Source organism: Rhipicephalus microplus, chromosome X (assembly GCF_043290135.1).
Source record: "Rhipicephalus microplus isolate Deutch F79 chromosome X, USDA_Rmic, whole genome shotgun sequence".
Taxonomy (NCBI): Eukaryota; Metazoa; Arthropoda; class Arachnida; order Ixodida; family Ixodidae; genus Rhipicephalus; species Rhipicephalus microplus.
Window position 1 is genome coordinate 151866493 of NC_134710.1, and position 14096 is coordinate 151880588.

Consider the following 14096-nt stretch of genomic DNA (forward strand, 5'->3'; position numbering starts at 1 on the left):
TTGTGTAGCTTTCTGGAAACGGCCCTCTTTCACCAGACATGAGCAGATGATGAGCAGTAGGTGAAAGAAGCAATGCACTGCTTCCTCTGTCAGCAACTCACGGCACCTCTACACATAAATGGTTGACCGTATAATGCGCACAGTTCCATGTTGTATATCTTCTTTTCATCCTCTTCAGAGATGCAGATCACACCTGTCGTCAAGAAGGTGCCCAACAATGCCAGCGACGACTGAAAGTGGATCTGCTGAACCATGGAAAGCACACCTCTTATCCGAAGACAGCGGCGATCACGCAGCATCCAGGCTAACCGAGACATCATAATTGGTAGGAGCGACACTTGGGCAGTAGGTGGGATAGGGTTCCCACCACCACAATACTGACGCGTATAGGACAAGCCAGTGCTCCGACGCTGCCGCTGGCGATCTTCAGCGGTCAGGACCATGGACTCACACAGGTGATGAATGGCAGCGCTCACCAGGTACAAGAGGGATGGGTGGGCAAGCAGAAGGGCGGCTATCAGCACGTTCCAGTTAAACGGATGACAATCAAAACTTCTTGCATCACGAACAGGGGCAATGGCGGTAAGCTCGTGGATGAAGACGCTGTCCAGGAGCAGCGAATTCTTCACGCCAGATGAGTAGTGAAGTGTATGGTTCAAGCCAATCACTATATGCATCCGCTGGCTTGCTTCATTGACTGGAACACTGCGATACCACAATGAATGGGTGGTCGCGCTGACCTGGAACAGGTGTGCGGACAAGGTAAGCAGGTGGACGCTCTTTAGGACGCACTTCGGGCCAAGTAGGGATCTCTTGAAGTCTCCCTCGTTATCACAGCCTTGTAGACGTCGAAACCCCACGTCAGGTTCGCAATAGTCACAGAAAGACACGCTGGACACATAGTCTTGGCAGCCCCTGTACCGAAAAGCATCCACGCGCCACTGGTCTTCTTTTTCTTTTTGTCCTCCGAAGATGGCACACACGTGCACCGTTTGAAGTGGATTGGCCAGACCGGGTGCAACTTCGTGAACCTCCCTGCCTTTCTACCTCTTTTCTCTTTATCTCTCTGTCAATTCTTCTTAGATTCTATATATATATATAATAACGGCAAGTTATATATATATATATATATATATATATATATATATATATATATATATATATATATATATATATATTGTTACGGGGAAGATTTATTCACCGAGAGCTGGTCTTGCTAACGGCTTAAAGAGCGCACAGTCATGCAGGCCAACGGGAGAAGCTCGAGAGTCCAACCCACTACAACCACGTTGTCATCTTCTTCATTTGGGTGCCAATTCAGCTGTGTCGGGGTGACAGTTTCATACACGTATCATCACCCCGGCCCATAAGGCACCGTCTCGGTGCCTGTTAAATGAGCGAGCCGGCGTTGTAGGGCTTGAGACGAGAAACGTGGACTACTTCCGTTCTGGGTGCAGCAGCTGATGAGTTTGTGGTAGCGGAAATCTCGTAGGTCACAGGTGTGACCTGACGAATGACTCGGTAGGGCCCGGCGTATCGCGATAGTAGTTTCTCGCAGAGGCCAACACGTCGAGATGGGAGCCACAAGAGAACAAGAGATCCCGCAGAGAAAACGGCATCTCTATGTCGACGGTCGTAAAGGGACTTCTGTGCTGTCCGCGACGACGATAACCGAGCGCGCGCTACCGCGCGTGCCGTGAGGGCCCGGGTGATCGCATCCTGAGCGTACGAAGTGGAGGATGGGTGGTCTGATGAAAGCAGTGTGTCGAAGGGCAGTAAGGGATGACGTCCGAAGAGTAGATAAAAAGGGGAGTAGCCCGCTGTTTCATGACGCGACGAGTTATAGGCGAAGGTTACGAACGGAAGAGCTATGTCCCAATCAGTGTGGTCGGTAGATACGTACATGGAAAGCATGTCCATCAATGTGCGGTTTAGGCGCTCCGTAAGGCCGTTAGTCTGAGGGTGGTAAGATGTGGTGAAGTTGTGACGGGTAGCACAAGATCGGAGTAGGTCATCAACCACACGAGATAGAAAGTAGCGACCACGGTCTGTGAGCAGGTGAGTCGGAGCGCCATGCTGGAGAATATTGTCGTACAGCAGGAAGTCGGCAACGTCGGTTGCGCAGCTGGTTGGTAGCGCTCGAGTGATTGCATACCGAGTGGCATAGTCAGTGGCCACTGCAATCCATTTATTTCCAGTTGTAGAAGTAGGGAAGGGACCTAGCAAGTCCAACCCCACTCGATAAAATGGCTCGGCTGGAACTTCAATAGGTTGAAGAAGACCGGCAGGGGGAGTCGTAGGCTTCTTTCGGCACTGGCAGAGGTCACAAGATGTGACGTAACGGCGAACAGAGCGGTACAGACCCTTCCAGAATACTCGTCGTCGAATGCGGTCATAAGTTCTGGAGACTCCTAGATGTCCAGAAGTTGGAGCGTCGTGGAATTGTCGCAGAACATCCTTTCGCAGGTGATGCGGTACGACGAGTAAAAGTTCCGCGCCGTCGGGGTGTAAGTTGCGGCGGTACAAAATGTTGTCTTGAAGCAGGTATCTGCTAAGAGATGGGTCAGGATAACGCGATTGAAGGCGGTCAATGATGGTGAGCAACGATGGATCTCGGCGCTGTTCGTCAGCCACGTTCAAAAAGTCAGTGATGGCTAAAACGCAGGCATCGGATTCCAAATCAGTGGAGCTAGGTGGATCAACGGGGTGCCGGGATAAGCAGTCAGCATCGCTGTGCAGCTTTCCAGATTTGTAAACAACCGAGAACGTGTACTCCTGTAATCGAAAAGCCCATCGGCCGAGTCTTCCTGTAGGGTCCTTAAGCGTCGACAGCCAGCAAAGCGCATGATGGTCCGTGATGACTGCGAACGGACGTCCGTATAAGTACGGACGGAATTTCGCGATAGCCCAAACGAGGGCTAAGCATTCCCGCTCAGTTATAGAATAATTTTGTTCCGCTTGCGACAAAAGGCGGCTAGCGTAGGCTATCACACGGTTGGTGCCATTCTGTATCTGAGCGAGTATAGCACCAATGCCATGGCCGCTTGCATCGGTGCGAAGCTCTGTTCGAGCCGTTGGATCAAAATGAGCCAACACAGGTGGTGAGGTGAGGGCGGTAATTAGCGACGCAAAGGAATGTTCTTGGTCCCTTCCCCAAGAGAAGGCCGCATTCTTTTTGAGGAGATCCGTGAGGGGCCTAGCAATATCCGCGAAGTTGAAGACAAAGCGGCGGAAGTATGAGCAGAGCCCAATAAAACTGCGAACTTCTTGTGTGGAACGCGGAACCGGGAATTCTCGGACTGCACGGACTTTGTCAGGGTCGGGTTGAACACCAGTGGCGTCAACAAGGTGGCCGAGTAGTTTAATCTGCCGACGTCCAAATGAACATTTCGACGAATTCAGTTGGAGACCAGCGCAACGAAAAACGTCAAGAATTGCCGAGAGACGAGACAGGTGGCTTTCGAAGGAGGGCGAGAAAACTATTGCATCATCCAGATAGCAAAGGCAGGTCGACCATTTGAAACCGCGAAGAAGAGAGTCCATCATACGTTCAAACGTAGCCGGGGCATTGCACAACCCAAAAGGCATGACCTTGAATTGGTAAAGGCCGTCGGGTGTGATGAATGCTGTCTTCTCGCGGTCGTGGTCGTCGACCGAAATTTGCCAGTATCCGTATCGAAGGTCAATGGTCGAGAAATAGTTGGCGCCGTGGAGGCAGTCGAGCGCATCATCGATTCGGGGTAAAGGATAAACGTCCTTCTTGGTGATCCGATTCAGGTGGCGATAGTCGACGCAAAAGCGCCAGGTGTTGTCCTTCTTTTTAACTAAGACCACAGGGGAGGCCCAAGGACTCGATGAAGGCTCAATGACGTCTTTACTCAACATTTTCTCGACCTCCGTCTGTATAACTTGGCGCTCAGCATGTGACACGCGGTAAGGGCGTTTGTGGAGTGGACTGGCGTCGCCGGTGTCGATGCGGTGGGTTACGGCACTTGTGCGGCCCAGGGGTCGGTCGTCGACGTCAAAGATATCCAGGTAAGAAAACAGAACATCCCGGAGCGCCGCAATTTGGGAAGGTAAGAGGTCGCTGGATATCATTTTGTCGAGGAACGCCTTATTTTGCGACGTGATGACAGGTTTCGCCATGGTCTTAGTGTCAGGTGTAAAAGAACAAATTGAACATTCATCAAGGGTCGAAAGATCAGCTAAAGTGATGCCTTGGGGAAGAACTTGGGTCGACGTAGAGAAGTTCAGAACTGGAAGTAGCACCATGTTGTTAGCAACAATCACTATAGTATGTGGTAGTGCGATGTGGTGCGTAAGGGTCAAATCAATGAGGGGAGCTACCAGATAGTCTCCATCAGGAACGGACGGGAAGGGCGACAGAGGAACGTACATAGCAGCCTGGGGCGGTAGCCGTAGAGACTCCACGGATCGTAGCCGAGTGCGACTTGGAGGAGTGAAATCGGGACGCAAAGGCAATTCGAGCCGTAAGATACCGGTAGAACAATCGATGAGGGCGGAGTGGGTGGTTAAGAAGTCTATTCCAAGGATGACGTCGTGTGGGCAAGCATCGAGGACTGCGAAGAGAACGGAAGTGTGGTGGCCAGCAACAGTAACGCGGGCAGTGCACATACCAAGTACCGATGTTCGACTTCCGTTAGCAACTCGAACAGTAGAGAACATAGCTGGTGTGAGAACTTTTTTCAGGCGAGATCGAAGTGTAGAACTCATAACAGATACTTGGGCACCAGTGTCAATTAGAGCAGTAACGGCGTGGCCATCAACGAACACCCGAAGTAAATTGCGTCTTGAAATTGTAGCCGGTTGAGGGTTTTCGTTCCGAGTCGTCAACGCAGCGCCACCTCCAGGAGCTGCACTCGTCAGTTTCCCGGGGAATGGCCAGAATAAGCCGGTGACGGAGAGCGGCGGCGTTGAGGGGAGCGTGACGGCCGACCCTGAGGTGACGGCGAGCGGCTTGACCAGTTTCTTTGGGCGACGACGTCAGCGTAGGACGGTTCGGAGCGTGGAGATGAACGGCGAGCGGAAGAGTCCTGAATATGGTCATCCGAAAAACCGGGTTGCGAATAGTGTCCACGGTCCTGACGGCGGTCGACATTACGAAAGCTTGGCCGGAAATATCCCCTGTTGCGACAATGGCGGGAGATGTGCCCAACTCGAGAGCAAGAAAAACAGATGGGTCGATCATCGTGCGTACGCCACTCAGATGGATTTCGGTAGCGTGGTGGAAACCGAGGAGTCGAAGCTGCCGCAGCGACAAGTGGGGCAGAGTGGTGGTCAGCGTTGTGGACAGGAGTGCTCATGGGCTGCGGCTGGGGAACCTGGACGCCCAGGTTAGCAAACTCCTGGCGTACGACGGCTTGAATGAGCGAGACTGTTGCCCAGTGGTCTTGCGCAGGGGGCTGATAGGAAGCGGGTGCCATGGCTTCCAGCTCCTGGCGAACAATCCTTGCGATATTGGCAGGAGGCGCAAGTGAACGGGGCGCTGCAGAATCCTCGCAAGACGAAGTCGCAGCAGTGTTTGGTAGTCTCGCGATGTGGTGGGTGATTCGCCTGCTTTTTGCTTGTTCAAATCGTCGGCATTCGGATATGATGGAGTCGACAGTGGTGCAGTTCTTGCACATTAGTATGTTGAAAGCATCATCAGCAATGCCTTTCAACACGTTGCTGATCTTGTCCGCCTCGGACATGTTTTTGTCCGTCTTCCGGCACAGTGCCAGTACGTCTTGGATGTACGTGACGTACGACTCCGTCGATGATTGAACACGCGACGCGAGGTCCTGCCTGGCTGCCATCTGACGAGCAACTGACCGACCGAACAAATCGCGAAGCTTTTGCTTGCATGTGTCCCAGCTGGTTAATTCTTCTTCGTGCGCCTCATACCAGGCGCGTGCCGTACCCCTTAGGTAGAACAGAATATTTGCCAGCATAAGCGTTTCGTCCCACCTGTAGTGTTTGCTGACGCGCTCGAATAATGCGAGCCATTCTTCGACGTCCGTGCTGTCCGTCCCGGAAAACGTGCCAGGGTCGAGAAGATGGGGGGGAATCACAGGTGATGGGGCCGGCGCGGATGGCGAGGCCTGAGTGCCAGTTTCAGGCATCGCGGCTGGAGAAAGCTGGCGTCCACTGCGGAGTTCCAGAGCCGGGTTGTGTGAAGAACCCGCACCTCCACCAAAAGATGTTACGGGGAAGATTTATTCACCGAGAGCTGGTCTTGCTAACGGCTTAAAGAGCGCACATGCAGTCATGCAGGCCAACGGGAGAAGCTCGAGAGTCCAACCCACTACAACCACGTTGTCATCTTCTTCATTTGGGTGCCAATTCAGCTGTGTCGGGGTGACAGTTTCATACACGTATCAATATATATATATATATATATATATATATATATATATATATATATATATATATATATATATATATATATATATATATATATATATATATATATGTGTGTGTGTGTGTGTGTGTGTATGTGTGTGTGTGTGTGTGTGTGTGTCTGTGTGTGTGTGAGCCTACAAGGAACATCATCACAGCGGAAATGCTGGCAAAATTTCTCTATGCTGTAACATAGCCTCGTAGCAATTTCATTCTCCCGTAAGGACATAATTGAGTGATTACTGTTGTGACGGGTAACTACCCCTTACTTGTTGGTTGCCCCAGCGTGCAGTCAAGAGTGACCACTCTCAAAATTAAAGGGCTCAGCCTCCCCCCCCCCCCCCCATCTTTTCTCAGTGGGGTAGCTCGCGCCCACCTTGCCCCCCTCCCCCCACTGATACGCGTATTTCGGATCAGTGCTGAAATACCGCGATCGCAATATTTTAAAAAGGGACGACACACCTTACTTCGTTCATACTGAGCAAAACAAAGGAGCCGCCTTCGTTTGATTAGTGTTACTGTATAGTAGTTAGACGGTAAGTTGGGCCAGTTGGTTAGGATCCATCGTGAACTTACTTACAGCGCAACACCAGAAAAAATACAGGACAGGGAAGGAGTAAAAGAGAAAGAAAAGACGGCGCCGTCTTTTCTTTCTCTTTTACTCCTTCCCTGTCCTGTATTTTTTCTGGTGTTGTGCTGCAAGTAAGTTCCCAATGTTACTGTATATGCTACATACCGTAACTCTACGTTTCACGTATGATCCGATGTTCATGAGCACTCAGGCACATGACCTTCGCAACGAGCTCATACACGTTGCCGGAGCGAATCGCGGAGGCCACAGGCATCATGAAAGCTTGCTGAAGGATAAAGTTGTACTCACTCACTCACGCATATAACGTAACGACGAGCGTTCGGAGAACATTAGCTACCATATCTCCGCGGGTCGCTCTTCATCGCCAGCGTGCTGAAGGTGCGGTGATAACGAAATGCTGCAGGATATTATTTGCTCCTGCCCTGACCTGGCCACAGAGCGTTGCGTACTGGTGAACTGCTATCGTCTGCTTGGTCTACCTGCCACAACGATGGAAGACACACTTTTTCCCGCGCACTCGAAGACGCAAGCTTTCCGAGCCTTCATCGACTTCTGTGCATGTGCGGACCTCGCCGCCTTATAGACGATCGCTTTTTCTTCGCACTACTGAATGTGCTGATAAGACGTTCTCTTCTCATGCCATTCACTTTTTCCTTCTCTTCTCTCTTCTTCCCATCATCTTTACTTCCCCTTCCCCCCATCCCTAAAGGCGTGAGCCGTGCCCCCGCGACGGGAGGCAGAAAATAGCGTCATTTTGATCTCTTCCTCTATCATTAACCTCTCTCTCTACCATCTCTGTAAAAACAGTTGAAAATGGAAAAATTAACGTGGTTAACCACAGTTGCATTCACTCCTGTAAAAGTAGAACGTTGAACGTAATGAAATTTCTGAGGAGAGTTATCCGAATTGCTATCAATTCGTGGCGTTGCTGAAGGAGGGACTCTTTTACTTTTTAGTGGCTTCCCAGGCAGACAAATTCTTCTTACAAAATATCCGCGCGCTTTTGAAATCAACCGCTGCATTATAAACACTATTGAAGGTGAATGGCGGAGAAGTGGGCCAGTTGGTTGTACATCTAAAACGATTTTCAGCTCAGGAAAAGAGAGAAAAACGACAAACGACGGCTACTAGTGCTCCTATGCCATCTCGTGTCGTAATTAGTGTTTGCGTTGCCTGCGATACGAATCGTTTCAGCTCAGCTGAGCAGGGTAACTTCAACGCACCCCCCCCCCCCTCCCTTACCAATTGGTCGAGTCCAAAACACAACATACTTCACCAATGAATTGGAAAAAAAGGATGGGGGAGAAAGAAACTGATGCGATAACTTGATTATCTCTATGGCCTGCCTTTGGTATGTACCTTTCCGGGAGTAAAGTGGGAAGTAAAAAGTTCTTGGAATTCAACATGAGGGAGCTTCGGCCGCCATCATCGTAAAAACCCCGCGTGGTCATAACCTTGCTCTCTAAACAACGACGGGGCAGGTATGAGAGTAACGGTACTGTGCAGACTTTTCGCCCACCACTCTCTTTTCTTTTTCTTGTTTGTGAAATGATTGACGGCTATCAATTTTCCTTCTTTAAGGAAGCGGTAACGGATGAAGTTATCCAGCAAAATCACACCTCTACAGAAGCACCCTGTCTTGCAGCACTTCGATATCACCTGTCAACATATGGCAAACAAACTATTGAATTATCAGATAATACTAGATTATACGACATGGATACAAGCGATAATGAAAAGTACCACGAAACACCACAGAACAAAGAATCAACACCTTCAAAGTCAAGATTAAACTCAGACTGCGGACGCCATCTAGTAGTAGAACCAATATTTCAGTAAACATTAGTTGAATGCATAAAGTTTTGTAGTAAAAAATACTACCGTCGAATGTATTTGTTTCAAAAGAAAACAGGCTCTAACGAGTTGTGCGTTACTGCTCACGAAAAAAAAAAAAACTTTTCTTCCCTCATGGTTACTGCCACTAGGATTGCTGCCTACTACACCTACTTCCAACCTCTGTAAATCTCACTCGACAACTCTTTTCTCCCTGCGTAGAACCATGACCTACTACACTCCTGACCTGCCCAGAGAGCACCTCTTCCAGCGCCCACGTTCTAGTTCATACCTTCTGCCGCTAGGGCCGTCACCTACGAGCGGCGTGGCGCTAGGCAGCACCTGTTCGCTGTCGTCTGCTTCAGCCATCGCTGTGGCAGTGCAAATCGTTCTTATTGTGCATGAATTGTGTATGAATGTGTAAAATATGGCAAATAAAGCGATATGATTCCTCGTCAGAGTTGGCTGCATTCGTGTGGACGTTTGAAGCAGAAATAGAACCGTAAAAAAAGCACACAAAGGGTCACAGTGGCAAGCAGACGGGAACTTTTCTACAAATGAAGGAAAATTTATTATGAAAATATTTCTTGAATGAAAACGTAGTCCAACGAGATAAAAAAACTATTGTTAGGCATTCATTGTTCACACTGAATCACGATGGTTCCAGACGATACGCATACACAAATTGCAGAAGATACGCAGAAACACAGTAGGTCGTGTGCAGAAACTTGCAGACGGCAGATAGCTGCAGTAGTCAGCTCTAATAGTGGCCGCGTGCAGTTTTTTTTTTTTAGATGAGCTGACACCTCAAATGTAAGTATGGTGTATTGCTGCGTGCCATATTGCAAATCGGAACAAGGCAAACAAAGTAAAGTAAGTTTTCACGAGTTTCCTGCCACAGACATACGGGAAGAATGGATCGAGGCAATTGGAAGAAAAGGTGAGTCTTGTGTTTTTGAGAGTCGTTTCAATTCAGAACGAGTTGCAAGCTAGCAAGAAGCACCAGGGTGCTTTAGTAAACTTTATTTCCGTGTGTTATGCTAATTCACTGAGCTAAAAAACATGAAAGCTTTTTTAAAGTACCGCGGCTAATATGGCAGGCTCCACAAATAGTGCCAAGAAATTTAAATATAGCACACAAGAAAAAAGTAAATATACGAAATCTGTAAATTATGTAAAAATGCGTAGCGGTGGGTTGCGAGGGGTTCGAGCACCCTTCCCGAAGGCTGCCTCAACAAATGCCTATGTCAAGCTGCCTCTTTCGAAGAGCAGCTTTTACCTGCCGCTGTCCTTCATCAAACTATTGATGAAAAATAAAACATTATTATTATTATTATTATTATTATTATTATTATTATTATTATTATTATTATTATTATTATTATTATTATTATTATTATTATTATTATTATTATTAACTATGCTCGACAAGATGATGATAATGATGACGATAAAAACTTTATTGGGGTCGCAATGTGTTGCCCTCGATAGGCACATCACTGCCTTTACCATATCGTCTCATCGCACGGACATATAAAATCATAGAAACGCGCATCGGCCAGCGCTCCCCGTTCCAGCAGACAAACTCCCGTAGCGAAATTTGACGCACAATTTTTGTTGTGTAGGTCACAGTAAGAGTTAAAGCTTCAATTCCTGTGTCTCTCCTTGATATGCGTCCGTGGGCGTATGTGCATTATTCTCTTCTATCAATTGACTACAAGTGTAACACCTGTCCAGGGCGAGTGTCCAAGGTAAGTGCTCAACAGGGGCACTGCGTTTCACCTGACGCGTCCTAAACAACCTAAAATCAGTTTGATATTCTATTACCAATGAGTACATTATTAGTCAAAAGCTTTATGAATACTAAATTGAAGTTTTTTTAGGCTGGAATGGCAAAAACAACCATGCAGCAAGACATTTCTACGCAAATATACAGCTTTAGAAGTCAATCAACCAGTATAGCCTAACTACTAAAATGTAACACATAGCACACGTTAGCCTTTTCAGCAAAAAACAATCACACGTATAGGCAGTTTGTCACAGAAGCAGACGCATGGTATCAGTCCGTCGCCCTCCTGCCGGCCGCACAGTAGCAGACGAACAGGTTATAGGTAGCGCCACCTACGGCGAGCGATTGAACGAGAGCGGGGACACGCGCTCCCATAGGAACCCCGCTATCTGAACAGGTCAGGAGTGTAGTAGGTCATGCGTAGAACCATCTGAACATAGAGAAATGAGCAGAGTAAAGGCAACGCGCTAAACGCGGCGGCGCCGTGAAAGCCAGTCCAAAACGTTGTCATTAGTCGTCATCGCTGCCTGCTACCTGAAACCAAACACGTTGTCGGGCGAAGCTCTGAGCACGCCGGTTTCTTTATTTGAACATGCCGCCGAAGAAAAAGGAAGACGAGACAGAGCGGCCGGTGCTGATCGGTCGCGTAGGCACGAACCTTAAAGTAGGCATTGTCGGCCTTCCCAACGTGGGTAAGTCGACGTTCTTCAACGTGTTGACAGCCAACCAGGTGCCCGCCGAAAACTTTCCCTTCTGCACCATCGACCCGAACGAGAGCAGGGTGGCTGTCCCAGATGCTCGTTTCGATTACCTCTGCGAGTACTTCAAGCCAGTAAGCAAGGTGCCAGCGTTCCTTAACGTGGTTGACATCGCGGGCCTCGTGAAAGGTGCCAGCGATGGTCAGGGTCTTGGAAACGCGTTTCTCTCCCATATTCGAGCCTGTGACGCGCTCTTCCATTTGTGCCGCACTTTCGAAGACGAAGACGTGACGCACGTTGAAGGCGACGTCAACCCCGTCCGCGACATAGACATTATTAACGAGGAACTCCGAAAGAAAGATGAGGAATACTTGCTGGCCATCATTGACAAAATGGAGCGCACTGTGCTGCGAGGCGGCGACAAGAAGATGAAGCCAGAGTATGACATCCTGGTCAAAATCCGGGGAATTTTGTGCGACGAAAAGAAGCATTTGCGGTTTTGTGACTGGAATGCTAACGAGATTGAAGTGCTCAACAAGCACCTCTTCATCACTGCTAAGCCCATGATCTACCTGGTAAATTTGGCCGAAAAGGACTTTATACGCAAAAAGAACAAATGGCTGCCAAAGATCAAAGAATGGGTTGACAAGAATGATCCAGGTGCCGCTGTGATTCCATTCAGCGGGGCTTTCGAGCACAAGCTGATCGAAATGGACGCCGAGCAAAAGAAAGCCTACGAGGAGGAGCAAAAAGTAAGCACGTGCTGAGAGACGCCGGAGCCAGTGCTTTTGTTAGCGCCCATTTTTGTGCTGCAAGGATTAATTATCTAAATACAGATTACAGTGTGTCGAAAACTTGAGTACCGGCCTCTTAAATGTAATTTTTATCAAATCCTGAGCGGTTGTGCTGCGCAAGTTTCGAGTAGCTCACGGCTGTTGTGCAAATGCTGATCTGCTTTAAGACTGCTTGCTTAGCCAGTTGTAAATATATCTGTCCCAACTCCTTCGAATCTGTAGTTTTCCCGTAACAGTATGCACAATAGGACAGAATTGATTGATAACAATAATTAAGGCTGCTCTAGTTCCATGCAGCATCCCTTCAGAGAACAAGCTGACCAAAATGATCTTTCACATAGAAAAACAATTCATGTAGCATTTTTTAATGGCATATACCTTCTCTGTGATTCTGTGCTTAGAGCTGTTTTTTACTGTACCAGGAAAGCACTACTGGCTATCACATAAGTGTTGCTGAAGTGAGAGTCGCCAGCTTGGAAATTTATTTAGGTATGTCTCCCTGAACAGCACAAAATTTAATAATACCTGGTGTTTTATGTGCCAAAACCACAATATTATTATAGGGGACCCGTGATCCCGTGAGAACCCGTGATCTTCGGGTCAGCACTGTACTACTGAAGTGGATAAGAACAAAATTTAGTACATCGTGCTTGGCGTAAATTCAAAACAATGCATTCTTTCTGGGCAAATTTTTTACTACCTTTATGTATTCTGCCTGTTGGTCTAAAAAATCATGTTGGGCCTTCAATTTGGTTTCTCAGCACCAATAATAAAAATATTTCTACCCATTTTTTCACTGTCAAGATTATATGCTCCATTTTGGTCTCTTAGTCCTTTGGGTAATATAGGTATTATCATTTAACAAGTACAAAAAAAGTTTAAGCCTGTAATTGTTCTCTAAACCAACCTTTTTGCAGTAGCACATGGAATGATGCTTCTGTAGTGTGTGGTGAATAGTGAAAATTTTGTTCTTCCTATATAGGTGACTTCCGTTCTGGACAAGATAATTGTGACTGGATACAAGGCACTGCAGTTGATGTACTTCTTCACAGCTGGAAAAGATGAAGTCAAGGCATGGACAATCCAGAAGCACACTAAAGCACCGCAGGCTGCCGGGAAAATTCACACAGACTTCGAGAAAGGTTTCATCATGGCTGAGGTGATGAAGTTTGATGACTTCAAAGAGGAAGGCTCAGAGGCAGCGGTTAAAGCCTCTGGCAAGTATCGACAACAAGGCCGCAATTATGTTGTGGAAGATGGTGACATCATATTTTTTAAGTTTAATGCAGGAGCAGGATTACAAGCCAAGAAAAAGTAATTCTGACTGCTCACTGTCAAAAATTGACATGACACTTTGTTCACAGGTTCACTCATGTTTCTGCCAAGCATGTATGCCTTACAGAGTTTCACAAATTGCATGTTTTCGCAAGGTTTGAATGAGGTGTGAAGTAAACTGAAAAACCTTATAAAGGCATATGATGTGTCTTGGTGCTCTCTTTGCATTAAAACTTCATACAACGCACGCTGCCTGCACTGTACACTTTAGGTCGGCAAAAAATTTAGAGCTCACTCTAGACTTGCTCATGAAACATACTAGGGCTCACTCAGATTCGCTAATATTTTCTTCAATCAGACTCGCTTGGACTTGGCCTCACCGAAATATTACTCACTTGGACTTGCTCAGGCTCACACTCATGGCTCTATGCGAGTCCAAGTAAGTCGATTCATGAGTTCGTTAGCAAACTATTAGCTGTTATATAAGGTGTCAATGCTTTTTAACACTGGTATCCCTCATAATCTCTGCTCTACTTGGCACTTTTACCCTTTATCTTTAAATGCGAGCTATCAGTGATTAAAATCTACCAAAAAATTTTTTATAGAAAGTGATGACTCACGTGATGATTTTTACAGGGCCCTCGTTTGAAAAAAATGGGGAGGGCATGGGGGCTCTCCGTAACTCGTGCATCTATTCGGATGATATTGAGCTGGCA

At 47.6% G+C, this 14096-nt stretch overlaps 1 protein-coding gene across 1 annotated transcript; it reads left to right on the plus strand.

The window, feature by feature from the left end:
- The first annotated feature begins 11070 nt into the window (after positions 1-11070).
- LOC119177038 (obg-like ATPase 1) lies at positions 11071-13579 on the plus strand. The gene is made up of 2 exons (XM_037428395.2): positions 11071-12063; positions 13088-13579. Exons 1-2 carry the CDS (start codon positions 11206-11208, stop codon positions 13421-13423), a joined length of 1194 nt encoding a protein of 397 aa, XP_037284292.1. The 5' UTR covers positions 11071-11205; the 3' UTR covers positions 13424-13579.
- Positions 13580-14096: the final 517 nt, after the last annotated feature.